Source organism: Sceloporus undulatus, chromosome 1 (genome assembly GCF_019175285.1).
Source record: "Sceloporus undulatus isolate JIND9_A2432 ecotype Alabama chromosome 1, SceUnd_v1.1, whole genome shotgun sequence".
Taxonomy (NCBI): Eukaryota; Metazoa; Chordata; class Lepidosauria; order Squamata; family Phrynosomatidae; genus Sceloporus; species Sceloporus undulatus.
This window is the reverse complement of record NC_056522.1, coordinates 309,145,187-309,161,831: the sequence shown is the minus strand read 5'-3', so window position 1 is coordinate 309,161,831 and position 16,645 is coordinate 309,145,187. Positions and strand designations below refer to the sequence as shown.

At 41.8% G+C, this 16,645-nt stretch overlaps 1 protein-coding gene across 3 annotated transcripts in view; it reads left to right on the top strand.

Annotated features, from left to right (window-relative positions):
* The first annotated feature begins 14,893 nt into the window (after nucleotides 1-14,893).
* LRP4 (LDL receptor related protein 4) overlaps nucleotides 14,894-16,645 on the top strand; it is a 136,982-nt gene continuing 135,230 nt past the window's right edge. For all 3 annotated transcript variants that reach the window (XM_042455715.1, XM_042455704.1, XM_042455724.1), the window contains exon 1: nucleotides 14,894-15,204. In XM_042455715.1, coding sequence (XP_042311649.1) covers nucleotides 15,108-15,204 — 97 coding nt within the window. In that variant the 5' untranslated portion in view covers nucleotides 14,894-15,107. The remainder of the gene's footprint in view (nucleotides 15,205-16,645) is intronic.

Here is a 16,645-nt window from a genome sequence, read left to right as displayed (position 1 = left end):
CTGGGTCAGCACAAGGATTTATGACAGTAATGCAGAATGTGTGTCCAGGAACAAAAATATCTAGATCATTGAAGAACTAAAGAAATTTTATTGAACAGAGATAAGATGTACACACCCTATGCAGTACATTATAATGCATTTCCCCACAAGGCTATCATGCAATAAAACAGCATATTACACCAGACTTCATTCATAACAAGGAATATAGTTTATTACAGTTTTAAACTGTCCAGTAATCAAAGTTCTCTTCTTGGTGTACAAACATAAAATACAAGGTAACAATAAAGCAGTTGCTATAAAATGTCCCCGATAAGAACAAAGTAAAACAGGAGAAGAACATAGCAATAAAAAGGTGAAGCCATTTACTGAACAAAAGTGGCTCATTGCCTCCTATTCAGCAAAGGAAGAAGGCAGGCCTCCAATGTTTGGATGGAAGTGAGATCTGAACATTTACTGTCCTGAACCACACTGACAGTTGGTCTTAAAAATGAACACAATGGCACCTTTTCTTAAATCTAGTTGGAACTAGAGAATTCTTGCTTAAAGGTGTTAGCTACTAACTGATCCTATTATATCAGTTTCAGGGGGGGGGGGGGTATCCAAAAGGATACAAACAACTAGTGACTCATAATTCATAATTCTTATTTCTCTTCCTCTTCTTTTTTACAATAAGTAAAGGCACAAATAAATTTTCATTATGATTATAATTTGGTTATGAGTAACCTAATTAATTTTGGTTGAATAATGATAACTTTTAGTTACTTATATTAATTAGGACGTGGCCTCGCTAAATGGTGAAAGACAAATATAAAATGGCTCAAAGGTGGCCAAAGTTGTGCCTCAAATGCCTATCTTGGCCACAGTAACACATGTCTTAGGCCCTATACAGATCGGCAAAAAGTGTCATCCTGTGGGCAGAGACAGGGCACAGCATCTTCCTCATGCTGGATGTCCTAAGTCTGCCCCCATGACACCATTTTGGCACATGCTGGTCCACACGATGGACACCATCATGGCGCACTTCCTGCACTGCATGCACATGATGGTGTCCCTTGAAGGGTGCAAAAAGGAGCATGAGGTTACTGTGGCCCCGATCTGGCCAGGAAAGAGGCAGCTATATGCCACCCCTTAGGGGCAATCTGCATAACCCTTAGTCACATCCCACTAGTATTATTATAATGTACTTTATGTAGGGCTGCCTTTGAAGAGTGTTTGGAAACCAAACAGCTGCAGTCAGATTGCTAACTGGGTCTGGGGTTGACTACTAGTAACACATAACTCCCGTGTTGCCACATTTCCTCTGACTGCTGGGCACAAGTCAAAGTGCAGGTTACAACTTAGAAAGCCACATACATCTCAGGTATGTAGGCTATCTGAAGAACCATATCTTCCCATGTGAGCTGTCCCAAGCTTTTTCTGCAGGGGAAGCCCTTCTCTCTATGCCACCACCTTCATGTTTTCTTTGTGGATGCTGCCATGCTTTGGAACTCCTTCTCTAAGGAAGTTAGATGGCTCCTTCTTTGTTTTCCTTTCAAATGGCAAGTTAAGATCTTCCTTTTCCAGCAAACTTTTGAAAACTGATTTTAACAACAACTAGAAAAAGAGCTACTATGATGTTTATTTTTTCAGCTGTTTTAAAGTAAGATGTTAATTTAATTCTGTTGTTTTTTTAAAACTGTTTTAATCTTATATTTTAACTATCTGTGTTTTATTGTATTTTCTGCTTTTTTGTAAGCTACCTAAAGTCCATGCCTGGGACTAAAGCAAGATATAAAGGGAGGAAAGGATGTCTCACACTTTTTGCTGGGCATTTAGGTGACATTGAGGTGAACTAGAGGAGTCTGTGTTTTGTTTTAAAAAGCAGTGCCTTCCCCTACCCAGAAAAAGTAAGTAGAAGCAAATATTTGAATTATTTTTTATAACCAGGAAAACAAAGAGTTATTTTTTTATTACTCTAACAAATGCCTGGTTTTGCCCTTTGAATGATAATGGTTAGAGTACCTTTTACAAGTAATTTCCCAAGCCTATAATTTTTATCATATTGAGGCCACCCACATTAGACTATTTTGGCAGCATTAGCAAACTGATATATTATGTTCAGCAGAAGAATCCAAAATACCAATGAATAAGTTTGTAAAAGTTCAGGAACTTCTCATCTGATGATGATGATACCTTTATTTATTTATATCTCACCATTTCCTAATAATTTAAAAATTAAACCACATTCATTCAATATGAATAAAAACATAAAAGATCATTAAAATTTTATTGAACATTTTAAAAAAATTATACACATTGAAAAATAAAAGATAGTTTAAAAAACAGTACAGCACCCTAATAAAATTCATTATTTAAAAACAGTCGGTTCCTGAGATAATGAGCAGATGTGTGAGGAGGAAGTATGTGCTACAAGTACTAAGGGTGTTCTTGTGGGAAGCCATATCTTGGGGAGGGGGAGGAAGGGTAAGACCTGGGAAGATAGCATGATTTGAATTGCTGACAAATGGGGTGAAAGCTTTTGAACTGAATTGTTCTAACGCTGCATATATGGTGTCACTGAACAAAAGATCTTTAGTCCTGACAACAGTTTATGTACTGTGTTCTACTCTGCTTTTCTGAATCTATCCTATACACTGGACTATAAATTGAGAAATCTATGCCCTAAAATTTACCCTGAAATCCTGGGTCAATGTATATACGGGTGAGTAACTAGTACTGCTCCACTCTTGGTGCCTCAAGGCGTGTGTGTGTGTGTGTGTGTGTGTGTGTGTGAATGCGTGAAAGAGGCAACCTTTTTCTTCTCATGGAAGAAACTTCCCATCTAATACCACTTGCTTCCCTCTCTAATCCGATTTGCAAGCCTCCTCTTCCCATGGGAAAAAAAAACAACCTCATTTAACACTACTTTCTTCCCTTCTCAATCTGATGTTAAAATCTCTTCTCCAGCACCTGGGAATCAGTTTTAAGTGGTTGGAAGAGGTCTGGAGAAGGAGAAGGAGGGATAGAAGTGGCATTTCCCCCTTTCCATCCTTTGTTATAACCCCCTGAGTTCTACCCTCAACTTATCCATGGGTCATATCAAAATCCATGATTTTGACCCTGAAACCTTCCCTCAACTTATACATGAGGTCGACTTGCACATGAGTGTATATGGTACTCAAGGCTTATGTTCCTGGAGTGTGGTTAACCTGTACACAGTCGTTACTAGGGTTGGTGTCACTTGGTGAGGGTGCTGGAAAGAGCTGCTGGGGGGCAGTGGTGGTGGTAGACTGGATTGCCCTGCCCTGTCTTCCCACTGTCTTGCACATTGGCCCACTGCAAACCTCCCACCCAGCCAGACCTGGAAGTAGCTGCCAGGGACTGTGGCAGACTGCCCTAGCCTGTCTTACCTCCTGCAGCCTTGGTTGCTCACCCCTATCCTCTCCAACCAACCAGTTAGACCCAGAAAGGGCTGCTGGTGGAGTGGCAGTGGGCTGCCTCAGTTTAGTCCATACATCTTTATTGAATAAGTCTCCACAGCATTTCAAATTAAAAAAAATATTACAAGATAAAAAAGAAAAAACATGCATACTTAAAACTTACATTTAAAAAATCTCTATAAAATTTAAAATATTTGAAACTGATTATACCCTTCTTGTAATTTGCACAACAGTTTATCTGAGGCCCTTTTCTACTTCTTGCTTCCGTAAAATAGCAGCTTTCACTGCAAACAAGGCAACCTTAAATGTTATAAAAGGCTCTACTTGAAATAGCAGAGACAGTTTGCTTTCACCATCCCTTTCCCTCAGATTTCTGAGGATGGGAGCTAGATATTGCTTTCTAATATAGTTGAAAATGCAGCAGATAATGTGCAAGATCTTCAACTTTAGGTGCCCCACATATACAGAGTTTTTCAAGAAAAGGGATACCCTGGTATCTTCATTGAATCACCCTTGAATCCATTTGCTCAAAGTGAAGGTTGGCTTCGATGTTCTCTTTTCATAGAGAAAAACAGATATTTCTCTTCCTGGAAGTGCATTTTGGCCCTTGATAGCCATTTCAAGGATTTTACTGAGGCCAGACCTGCTAGATCCGTTGGAGCTCTAATGTCAAGCACTCTTTGTTTAAACATGCTGCCAGCATTTGTATTGATCTTTCTAATAGCCATAACGCTAAAGCCCACACTGGAGAGCCTTTTAGAAAAGTTGAAAAACCAGGAATTTGATGTAAGATTATTCTTCTGTTCAATTAAACATTAACATGGGTAGCTTATCATCACACATTTGTGTTAACTTGATCCAATAATTAAACATTCTAAATACTCAAGGTCAGAAATAGCTGCCATACGAAATTCACCTGTTTACTCATCTTGCCTTCTAGGGAGAGTGATATTGTGAATGAAGTTGCTTTAAATCCTGGGATGCCATCCATTACCAGCTGGTGGCAGGGTTTACTGTCTCAGTCTGAAAATATTTGTATGTGTGTTATATTTGCATAGTTTTAGTGCACCAAAAAGGTAAGAGTCAGTGGAGGAGATGGTGGATCCATGCACTTGAGCTCATCATGCCATTTAGGCAAAGAATGGAGCATCACCATCGCACGTTATGAGCCTTCTTGTTGCACATGTCCTACCAGCAGCAACACAGGAACACAGGGAGAAACACACTGTGAGCTGACAGTGAGTCCTTTTCAATCACATAGTAGTTGCATAGTCCCTGGGAAAACTTCACATCTGCCATATGTGCTGTAAGTAAGGAGTAGAAATGGCACCTTTGTTTTGCTGCCTGCATGGACACCAACATGAGCTTTTGTCCTCAAATTTGTGCTGCTGTATTACCACATTAGCTGGGTTTCACACAGTTTGGGAGCCATTAACCTGGATTACTGTTTCCACAAACCGTTGATGCAGAAATATGCCCCTTCCCAATCCTTCCCATCCCTGTCCATGACGTCATGAGGACATCTGCTGCTGTGACATCACAAGGAATATCTCCTTTTCCTCATTTGCTGACCCTGAAATCTTAAGGAATGGGGTGCTGGTGACAGGATAACCTCACTGTGTTCTTCTTGCCTTGTCTGTGGCTTCCTGCTAGTTAAATAAGGGCCTGGCACATGTGCAGTTAATCTGCTGTCACAGGGAAACTCTGCCACCATTCGTCCTTCATTATCAGGCCTGAGAAAGAGCATGATATAGCAGATCAGGAGGACCTCTATCTAAATAAATATTTAGAGTCTGTGCAGACTGGCCCGGAAGGGGCAGCCTGCAGCTGCCTCCATCTTCGCCAGATCGGGGCTGTGGCAACCACACACCACGGCCCCAATCTGGCTTTTCTGCAGCGTAAAAAAGGAGCCGCAAAAAGTGGCTCCTTTTTACACCCTGGAAAGTGTGCCGTAGCCGCCAATGCTGTGGCTTTATGGTGCTCCTTTGGTGATGCGTCATGTGGACACAGCCCCAAAGGAGTGCTGTGATGCCGCGTGGCATCATGCTGCCATGAAGGCAGAGGTGAGGCATGCATCGTGTGGACGCTATGTCCCAACTCCACTCCCAGGCCAGCCTTAATAGCCGGTCTGCACAGCCTGTTAGATACACATTTATTTATATCCTGACTTTTTCCCAGCAGAAGTACACCCTTATCAAAGGGGGCAAATGACATCTGTCCTGAAACTTGCATAGATGTTTTCCTTCCTTACTGTAATTAATGGGAGGGAAAATGCAACATCTCAGAAATAACTGAAAACAATATGTACACCTTCTTTCAGTTTAGCAAAGTGATAGTGATTATTTTGCCATAGATTCTCTTTCCTTTTTCCAGGTATAATTGCTTAGCCCAGAAGCAATCCTATACAGACTTACAAAGACAGAAGACTTGTTTAACTCAGTAGGACTTATTTCTGGGTAGGCATGTATTAAACAGTTAAATCAGCACTCACAGAAAAGCCTTATATTTGGAGGAAAGTGCTTAGTGGTAGAAAATCTACTCAGTGTAATTAAACTTGTGGTTTATATACTCAGGCTGGGGAAATCCCTGAGGCTCTGGAGGGACCAGATCTCTGAGGGCCTAGCCCTAGACAGTGAAAAAGCAAATAATACATAGTATCTCAGCAGACCAAAGAATGCAGTTGCTAAATTTAGAAGAGGGGGCAATCACACATGTTGCCCAAGCCCAGTGCCAGTTCTCAGCAAACCTAGATATACCTCAGAAGCATGTTGGAGAAGTGGGTGGGGTTGTTAAAAGTTGTTTTCTCAGTATTCTTTGTGGAGCTGTGATTTAAAGTAAGTAAAGAGCAATTAACTTTTCCTTTTTTAAAATCAGGAACTAATATGAGGAAGGAAAGAAGTGTCAAAAGATGTCTCCGATTCAGTCAGATGATAGTAAAAACCAGACAGTTGACACACTGTCTTTTGCATGCTGACATTGCTTGTTTCCCTCAAACTTCCAATGAATGTGTTTGTTCTGAATCAGTAGAGCCAAAATGCATGCCATACCCATCTGTCCAGTTTCATGGGCTCCAGTTACAAGAGGAAACTGCTGATAGCATCCTACCATTTCCTGTTCAGCAGCCTTTTGTATCAGAAAGACTGACTTAAGTGTTGCCAAATGTCACGATTTTTGGGCAAAGGGTTTATTAATTTTCTAACATGTTTTGTATTAAGAAAATGTATATTGTCCAGTCTTCCATACAAAAAACCAAGTGAAACCATTAATGGAAAGAAACCAAAGTATTGTACTTTTATAGAAATTATATTATAATGTCCTTCTAAAATGCTGAATGGTCATAAGTCTCATTGATTTCATACTATCGTAACTTTTACAACATAGTCCTACAAGGAAATTTCATTTAGGCCCATGTGACTTTTTATTAGGAAAGCCTTTTGTGTTTTCTGTGATTCTATGATTGAGTTGAAGCAATAAAAAATGGACTTTTGAAATGGAAACAAATTAGTTCTACTTTAAGTCTAGATTATTTAATGTGGATTGTGTTCACTTTAAATGATTAAATGGATAAATACAAGTACCCCTAACTTGCAGTAGCTAACACAAACAATTCACTAGACCAGTTTAATGTACAGGAACGCTTTAGGAAGAAGAAAAATAATATTATGAAGATCTCAGTCTCAGAGCCTCTGCACATCCAGTTTTAATGCAATGGGGTTGAGTTTCAGAATTTAGCTTCAGATGACACTCACATCTGGAGGTATCCTAGGGAAGGCAACCCAAGTTTTGTTCCTATACAAAACAATTTTATTTTAGAGACCTATATGTCATTTTCCTCATTCCAGAGTATTTCCTGTGAGCTGCCAGCAGTACCAAACACTTGTCATCTCATTTCCCAACCAGTTTTAATTAATTTAGTACAGGTACTTTCCAAACTGTGTGTTTCTACTAGTCGTGGAAGCAGGTTGCCGCCAGCAAACATGCCTGTTGTTTCCAGGACAAAGATTCAACAGAGACCAAGTGAGGAAAATAGGAATGTTAGCACTATAACAAAATTATCTAAAGCTCAATTAGTGTAATATTGGTGTGGTACACACTGCCAGGAAGCAGTGTCTTGGTGGCGATAGTAGGGCTCGGGAGCGCGCACCAACTGCATACTCCTGAGCCCTATGATGAGAGGCACTGCCCACATGGTGGGCGTGTAGATGACGTATGGGCATCTGAGCACCCAGAGGTCTCATAGAGGAAGCAGCATTATAGGGCTGCATTGCAGCCCTTATGACGCAGCAAAAAAGAAGTCACTCTAGGCGGCTACTTTTTTGCTGCACAGCTTTGCCCCACAGTTTTGTTGCTTTGGGTGTTTTTAAAAATAAACAAGAAAGCCAACAATTAAAATGCATGTAACTTGTAGTTTCATTATAAGTAAAATAATTAAATGGAAGACAAAAATGAGAAATGTCTGAAAAAGGCAATGTGGCTGCACAGTAAACTCAAGGAGGAAGTGAAAAGAAAAAAAACCATGCATAAAGAATGGAAGGAAGAGTGACTCACCAAGGAAGAGTACAAATGTGTAACCCAAGCTTGTGGGAATAGTGTAAGGAAAGCTAAAGCTCAAAATGAACTGAGACTGACTAGGGAATCAGTAAGCAACAAGAAGGCAGTGTGTGTGTGTGTGTGTGTTCAGATATGTTTGAAGCAAGAGAGTAATCAAGGAAATTATGGCACTGCTTCTCAAAAGTTTGGTAAACAAATCCAAGAAATCTGTAAGGTGTAGCCATGACAGTTAAAGTTGTGTTAAATTGCATTATTTCTACAGTGTAGATTCACCCAAGTATCACCAGGGAAGGATCCATCCATGATCTGCTCAGCTTAGGACAGAGAATAAAAGAGCATGGCCTCTCACATTTTGGGACACCCTTAACTCCATAATGGTTCTGATAGGTCTGAAGACAGTGAGGGGATTTTTTCCATAGCCACATTTCAAATAATGAAATTACTGAAAGGACTGGTCAGGTGAACCAGGAATCTGCACATTAATGCTCACTGCAGCTTCTTTGCTGCAACATCACATGCCTGGGCCATGTTCAAGTTAAGATCCTCAATATTAACATCTATGGAACTACTACCGTAAATTAAAAATACAACAATAATCCCCAAATCCTTTTTGCATGTAGTACTGCTGTGCCATGTATCCCCCAACCTATAACTGGTTTTTGTGACCTAAATACAGAATTTTGCATCTGTTACTACAGTTGGCCCTCCACATTTGTGGCTTTAACTTTTGCGCATTTGATTATTCATCGATTTGACTAAAATGTTCTCTCTAGGAATCTCTAGATCCTTCAGGATGACTCTGTTGTCAACGTCTGCCAAAAGTCACACTGGATGACCTAGAGAGTCCTAGAGAGAACACTTCTCTAGACATTTGTAGATCCTCCAGTGCAATTTCATCGTCAACATCTGGTAGATCTTGGCCATAGAATTGCCCTGGATGACTTAGAGATTCCTAGAGAGTTGTTCTCTTAAATAATAATAGTAATAATAATAATAATAATAATAATGTAGTTTTTATTTATTTGCATTTTTTCATGGGGGTCCGGTGCCCCTAACCCCAGTGAATATGGATGGTCCACTGTATTGAATTTCATTCAAAGGCCTTTAGCCTCAGCTCCTTTTTGCTGGCATTTCTTCCAAGGAGGTAGGGATGTGCTGGGGATCCATACATCAGAAACCGTGACCACCATCCCATCCCCCAGCCAACCAGGATTCATGCCTCTGGTTGCCTAGGTATAGGTTTTCTTCTCCTCTGCCCCACCTCCTTGTTTTCCATTCTAGCTTCACAGGTAGGGCAGTTCAGGAGCAAGAGCTGCTTCATTCTGGAATTTGTGCTCTTGCTGGATTCCTGCTGAAGCATATTGAAGGGACAGAGCTGTCAGGGATTGATGCTGTGACCTGGATGAAATCTGTTTGTGAGCTGGATATAGCTGATGTGCTGGGACCTGGGGATTCCCCACTCCAGATGTACAACCAAAGCCTATGATATCATATTTGTTCTAGTTTTAAAGATTTACATTATGTATTCTTAAGGCTACAATACTCACATAATGAAGAGAAGAAACCACTCAGCAAAATCAGTGAAGAAACCAGTACATTAGGCTTGTATCCAAGAGTTTTCTATAATTAGATAGGTTCAGAAGAGAAATTGACAAAATGTCAGTATTCTTGTCATATACAGAGTCCAGCCAAAATCATTCCAGCAAATTATTAATAATCTCAACCCAATCTAGATTATGGTTATATTTATCTCTTATAGGCTCTGGCTTGTTCTTGCTTTTAGGCAGCTTCCTAATCTAAAAGCAAAGGGATCTTGCAGCACCTTTGAGACTAACTGGAAGATAGAAGGTGATAGCATGAGCTTTCATAGACTTCAGTTTACTTCCACAAATGCATGCCACCACATGCATCTGAGGAAACAGCCTGAAGTCTATCAAAGCTCATCCTATCAACTTCTGACTGTTAGTTAGTCTCAAAGGTGTTGCAAGAGTCCTTTGCATACTGATTTTCCAAACTAACTAACATGGCAAAGTCTTTAAATCCTAATCTAAAACGTACTCACCAGCAAGGACACCTAGTACAGTATATCTAAAGGACCCCTAAGCCTGCAGAACATCTTGATGTTAACTCTGCCTATATTCACAAGCAGGTAATACTATTATAGGACTTAATGACATCAGTCATACCAATCACTCAGCTGAGCTGCAAAAGCAAACAAAGATCAAACATTTCCATACTTGTAAGCTCTTTTCCCCTCCCTTCTGATTTTGTGCCAAACAAGAATTTGCCATTACATCTGAATGTATAGGTGGGAGAAACTATGATTTATATTCAGAAGTCCAGTTAAAAATTGGTTGAACTCTTGTTTGCAGTCTTGCTCACAAAAGTACTCTGAATATACAAATAAACAATGGCTTGCTACTAAATTGGAAGTGAAGGAAAAAACCAAAGAGTGAAGGTATGAGCAGAGTATGCAAACATAGGGTTCACTCACTCACAAAACATTAGTCAGTGTTTGCGTTGTAATGTTGCTGAAGTACTGTACTACACTAGTGTTACATTGGAACAGACATGTGTGATAATATATCATCATCTGCCATCAGTGCCCTTCTGCAGGTCATACAGGACATAGTAACTGTTGTAGTTGCGTACCTCCTTGTTGTTTCCAACTTATTGTGACCTAATCATAGGCTTTTCTTGGCAAGATCTGTTCAGAACGGGGTTGCCTTTGGCTTCCTCAGAGGCTGAGTGAGTGTGACTTGCCCAAGGTCACTAGTGGGTTTCCATGGCTGAGTTGAAATTCCAAATCCTGTTTTCCAGAGGCATATGACACCACACTGGCTCATCACTTTGCAAGAGAATAAAGGGACACAACCCTGACATGAGCAAAAGTGGTAAAACATTTAAAAAGAGAGAAATTTAAAACTCTGTTGCTAACCTTAGATTCACCATACATCACCAATAAATAAATAAATCTGCCTATGTAGAATTCTTCAGTACAAAGTATGTTATTACAGTCAAAGTTAACTGCGTCTCTTATTTCTGTAGAGTAGGTGTTAACTTCACGTGTCATAGCCAGGAAGATAACATTATCACCATTGTTGTGAATGGGTCACCCTGTTCTTGTATACATTAGCACAGAGATTTCACAGACAGATTTCTGTACAGATTTGGTGCCCTTTTGAACCCACTGTTTACAAAATATTTTCTCTGCCTAGTAACCAGGTACATCTGCCAACTGAAGATAAAAACTTGTGTATCTGATTAAGTGAGCTCTAGTCTATAAAACCTATGTCACAATAAATCTGTCAGTCTTTAAGGTGGCACAGGATTGTTTGTTGTTTTCAAAATGAATGTTGTTTTTTCCATGAACACAGAGTATTGTTTGTGTGTGAGAGAGAAATCCATACAGATTATGGCAATTTAACTGTTTCTGCCTGTGGCTAACTAGCTATTAAGAAGGGGGGGGGGAATAAAGAAAAATAAATGTGCCAGTGCCTTTAAGACTAGTCTTAAGACTAGACTTTAGGACTAGTCTTATAGGTGCTGCCACATTTCTTTTTCTCTCTTTTATTTTCTTTCTTCCTTCTTCTTCCTTTCTTTCTTCCCTCTTCCTCCACAAAACAGAAGTGAAATGTAAAGGTGTTAATATGTTATTGATTTGTTAACTAAAATTCCTAGATATTTAGAGTACTTAGTAGACAGTTTTAAAAACTGGCTCTAGACAGCAGGATCAATCATAGACGAACACAGCTACTACTTTGATGGCTACAGTATTAAGAGTGTTCAAAGTTGTCTGTTAGTCTATGATTAATCCTGCTGTCTGGAACCAGTTTTCAAAACTGTCTACTAAGTACTCTAAATATCTAGGAATTTCAGTTAATAAATCAATAACATATTAACACCTTTACATTTGACTTCTGTTTTGAAAGATGCTAGTATTCAAATGGATAAAAGGCCTTCATGTCATCCCAGCTCCCATCTACATAATTTGGAACTCCCAACGTTTTCCTCACATAAATTCTTCCAGCAGTTAAATTCACTATTTTGTGCATTTGTCTGGAACTACCTGAAATGTACATGGTGCTGCCTGAATCCAAACTTATCACTCCAAAAGGGTGGACGGAGCTTCCTGTTTTCCTGCTTACTGAAGGAATCCTATCAGCAATATCACAAAGAATCCTCTCCCACTTCCCCACCCTTGGATTTTTTTTAAAGGAATAATTGCATGTACATAATGAGATATCTTAGAATCATAGAATCGTAGAGTTGGAAGAGACCACAAGGGCCTCCAGTTCAACCCTCTGCTATGTAGGAACTCTCAATCGAAGAGCATACCCGACAGATGGCCATCCAGCCTCTGTTTAAAGACCTCTAAGGAAGGACACTCCACCACACTCCGAGGAAGTATGTTTGAATTCTGCTTTCTTGCAATATTTTCAAGGGCAGCACTGTCTTTGTTCCAACTTTAGTTCCAATGCCCTTGAAGCTGCAATTTCATTGTGGGGCCATTTGTCAAGATGTAGCAGTACATTGCATTGCAGATCCTGCACTGACAAGGGGCTAGATTAAGACTGGATGTCTTCACAAGAGCCTTCTAATGCTGTTTCAGGCCTAAATGCAATTGCTTATTCCATCTGCAATAGACCCAACTGAATCAATGGAAAATTGGTATGTCAACATTTTAATATAAGCCCCATTGACTGAATGAGTGTCCTCTAGCTGGGACTAGAAAGTGGATTTAGGATTCTATGTAAGGCAGGGCAGGTGATACCTATCTACCCCTATTTTGTTTATCAACTGCATACATTTTGTGCTACATCCCATGTTGTTCTGGAGCCTTTTGGAAACTTATACAGCATGAGTGGGAATGATGTGGTTCTCCAGATGTTGTTGAGCTACAACTACCTCACCACTCACTATGCTGGGTAGGGCTGCTGGGATTTGCAGTTCAATAATTTCTGGAGGGCCTCATGATTCTCACCTGTATGGTAGACCAGTGATACTCAAAGTGGTGGTCCCTGATCCAGTGCCAGTCCTTGGCCAATTTGCAGTAAAGAAAGAAGTAACTGTAGTAATCAGGCACAAATATAGTGCCAATCCTTGGCACACTGGAAAGGAAAAAAAACTGCCAGCCTCCTATGCCAGATAACCTGAGAAGCACTGTTGTGGATCAGTGGTTCTCGGTCTTTGGTCCTCCAGATGTTTTTGACTTCAGCTCTCACAATGAGTGACCAAATGAGTGATCATGGATGTAGCTGGCTGGGGAATCTGGGATCTGAAAGCCAAAAAATCTTGAGGACCAAAGTTGGGGAGCCACTTGCTGTACCTGGGATTGGCAAAATCCAAGTGCCCTGCACTGTTTCAGCAAAAGATTTTTTCCTCCCACAGCAGAATGCTGCCCATGCAAACATGTTCCTCTGGAGTTTAAAGTTTAATCTCAAATTTAAATCTAAAGCTTTATTTAAACATTCAGTTTTTTAAATCAGAAAAAAATGTAGGCAGAAGAAACTGGCAAAACTACCTCTGAGTAACCTTGCCTAAGAAAACCCTTTGAAATTAATGGGGTCACCATAAATTGTCAGGTACATATACACACCAAAAAATTTTCATAGCACTTTTCCACTTCAGCCACACAGAACAGTCATGAAGTGCTGTAGCAAAACAATAAAGAAAAAGCTGTCTATGTACTATGCAAAGGAGAGAAAAGTGTATGCATCTGCAGTAAGAAAACCAATGCCTGTCAATAAATCTGGGGAGAAAACAGACGGTAGATATGTGTACGCTTGTCCCATTGGGTGAAATTCAAGACAGGAAAGAAAACACAAGTTGAAAAGTAAAAGAAGACTTTTCAGGGGTTAGCTGAGCACCAGGGCTTCCAAAAGAAATTTTGCAAGGCAGAACAAGACTGTTTTTGGGCCTGAGGGAGGGTTTGTCTCAAAAGTGAGGGTTTAATGGATCAAATATACCTTAAATCCTCAAGTAAGTCTTTTAAAGGAATATAATGGTATAACATGAAATTTTAAAGTTGTAATTTTTCTTTCTTTTTAGAAAAATAAGATTATGATAAAATATTAACAGTTTTTGATGTATATGGAAGTATAATTGAACATGATGGCTAATCTCAATCTATCTGAATATGGCCACTGGTAAATTTTGTAAACACTTTATTCTTGCTGCATCAGAATGACCGGATAACAACAATAAGCCTAATCAGCTACTGAAATGAGCTTTTCTGGCTCTTTTGTCCTTTCCTGTCATTTTGAGGACAGTTTTAAAAAAATAACGTGTCCAATTTGGACCTGAAAGGCATAGTAAATATGTTACATATTGAAAAAGTGGCTTTCCTAGTTACAATGTTAATGTGATCTATGATCAGCAACCAGAATTTAGAAAACACCCCTTTCACAAAGTGACATGAAGGAAGTGTTGGTTTTACAGGAGAAATAAATAAATAAAAAGCCAAGAAAATACCTGAAGAGCTACAGGTTGGCTAACCTTTCTAAAATAATGCAATGGAAAGGGGCTGTGAGGGCTTTTTTTGGGGGGGGGAGGGAGGGGGCTGTCAGAAATGAATGAGTCCCTCCTTGACTCTCAGACCTGGAGCAACAAACTGATTAAACTAAACCCCCTTCTAGGTCCTTGCTGGGTACCTACATTGTAGCAGACGCACATGAACATGTCTTGTGGCACTTTAAATGAAGACAGTATGAAGTTTTATCTGGCATACTTTGGTGGACAGGGCAGTTAAAGCGGTGCCAAACCGGGATATTTCTCCAGTGTGGATGCAACCCTGGAAAATTTTGGGAAGCTCTGCCTGGCTCCTTGGCGGGACTCCTCCTCCTGGGAGGGCTGGACCTGGCCTGGGCTGGGCAGGCGGAGCTGAGGAGGAGCAGGAGGAGAGCCCCAGCCAGAACCAGAGCCCTGGCTGCTGCCTGCAGAGGAGGAGGAGGAGGGCTGCTGCTGCTGCGCAAAGGAGCCACAGCAGTTCTTCAGCCAGTCTTCGGCCACAGCAAGGTCGCCCAGCTCTGCAGAAGGAAGGGAGGAAAGAAGGAGCCCAACTTTCCCCCTCCAGGCAGCCAGGGAGAGGAGGAGGAAGAGAGGGAAGCCCGCCTGGTTCTTGCAGGGCTAGCCACCATGAGGCAGCCGAGGGGTCTCCTCCTGCCGCCCAGCCCAGCCCCGACCCTCCTGCTCTTCTTGCTGCTGCAGCTGGGAGCCCTTCTCTCCCAAGCAGGTAAGCGCCCTCGAAACTCCAGGAAGGGGCCAGACTCGGTCCTCCTTTTCCAGCCTCCTGCCCGGGAGGGATGCCCAAAGGTCCTCCATTGGGAGCAGGGCCATGGGTTTACCTTGAACTCGGGCTGATCAGACTTGGCCCTCCCTTGGAGCAGGACTAAGAAGCATGGCTTTACCTTCATAGGAGGGCTTTAAACTCAGGGTGACCAGCTTTGGTCCTCCCTTCCAGCCTCCTGCCCAGCAGGGCTTCCCAAAGGGTCCTCCATTGGGAGCAGGGCGATGGCTTCGCCTTTAGAGGAGTGTTTTTAACTCGGGGTGATCAGACTTGGTCCTCTTTTTCCAGGACCTGTCCTTTCGTTCAATCTCCAAGACCAATTCCCAAAAATCCTCCCCTTGAAACAGGAAAAAGAAGCATGGGTTTACCTTTATAGGAGAACTGTAAACTCAGGGGGACCAGGCTTGGTCCTCCTTTTCCAGGACCTGCCCTCCCTTTCAGCCTCCAGGAGTTATGCCCAAAGGTCCTCCATTTGGAGCAGGACTAAGAGGCGCAGTCTTCTGAGTTCCATGCCTTCGCTTTTCCCCTTGAATGCCTTACATTTTGCGGCCTCCTTTGGACATTTGGTCCCTCCTGGGCGCAGAGAGGATGGCCAGCTCAGTTTGGGGGAAAGTCCCAGGGGTGGGGGTGTGAGAGAGAGAGAGAGAGGTGTCCTCAGTCCTGGCAGCCCAGCCTCGCAACCCCCTTAGGTGTCCCCCCCTCAAAGGCGCTCAGCACGTGCTCAGAGGCACTCTTCTTGGGCCCCTTCTCTGTTGACTTGACTAGGGAAAGCCCTGGGGGTTCTTGGCAGGCGCCACAGTCTGGCAGGGACTTTCTCTCCCTACCTTTCCATGGGGTTTCGCTCTTTTTTTTGGGGGAGGGGGCGATTTTTACCTTTCTCGCTTCAAAGCGAGGCTGCCTTCCTCCCTCCCTCAAGGTGCAGCCTTTGCTTAATTTCCGCGGGAACCAGAGTTTGGGCACAAAGACTGCTCCCATTGGAGGACCTGCCCTGACTTCTTGGCCCCCTTCTTTTCCAGCCCCTTGGGTTTCTCAGAGGAGAAGGGGGCGCATCCTCCAGTTGTGTGTGAATGTGGGGCTGTGAGAGAGAGGGAGTTGTGTTTAGTTTCTGCTGGTAGAATGGACAGAGAGGAGGGATAGAAATAAAGTTATTATTGTTATTAGTTGGAATAATACTTTCCACATATTGTTGTCACTGTGTTCTTCAAGTCCTTCCTACTTAGGGTGACCCTAGGGCGACCCTACCTGGGGGTTTATCTTGGCAAGATTCGTTCAGAAGAGGTTGTCCCTGGCCTTTCCCTGAGGCTGAGAGAGTGTGACTTGCCCAAGGTCAGTCAGTAGGTTTCCGTGCTGAGCTGGGATTCGAACCCTGGTCTCCAGAGGCACAGCC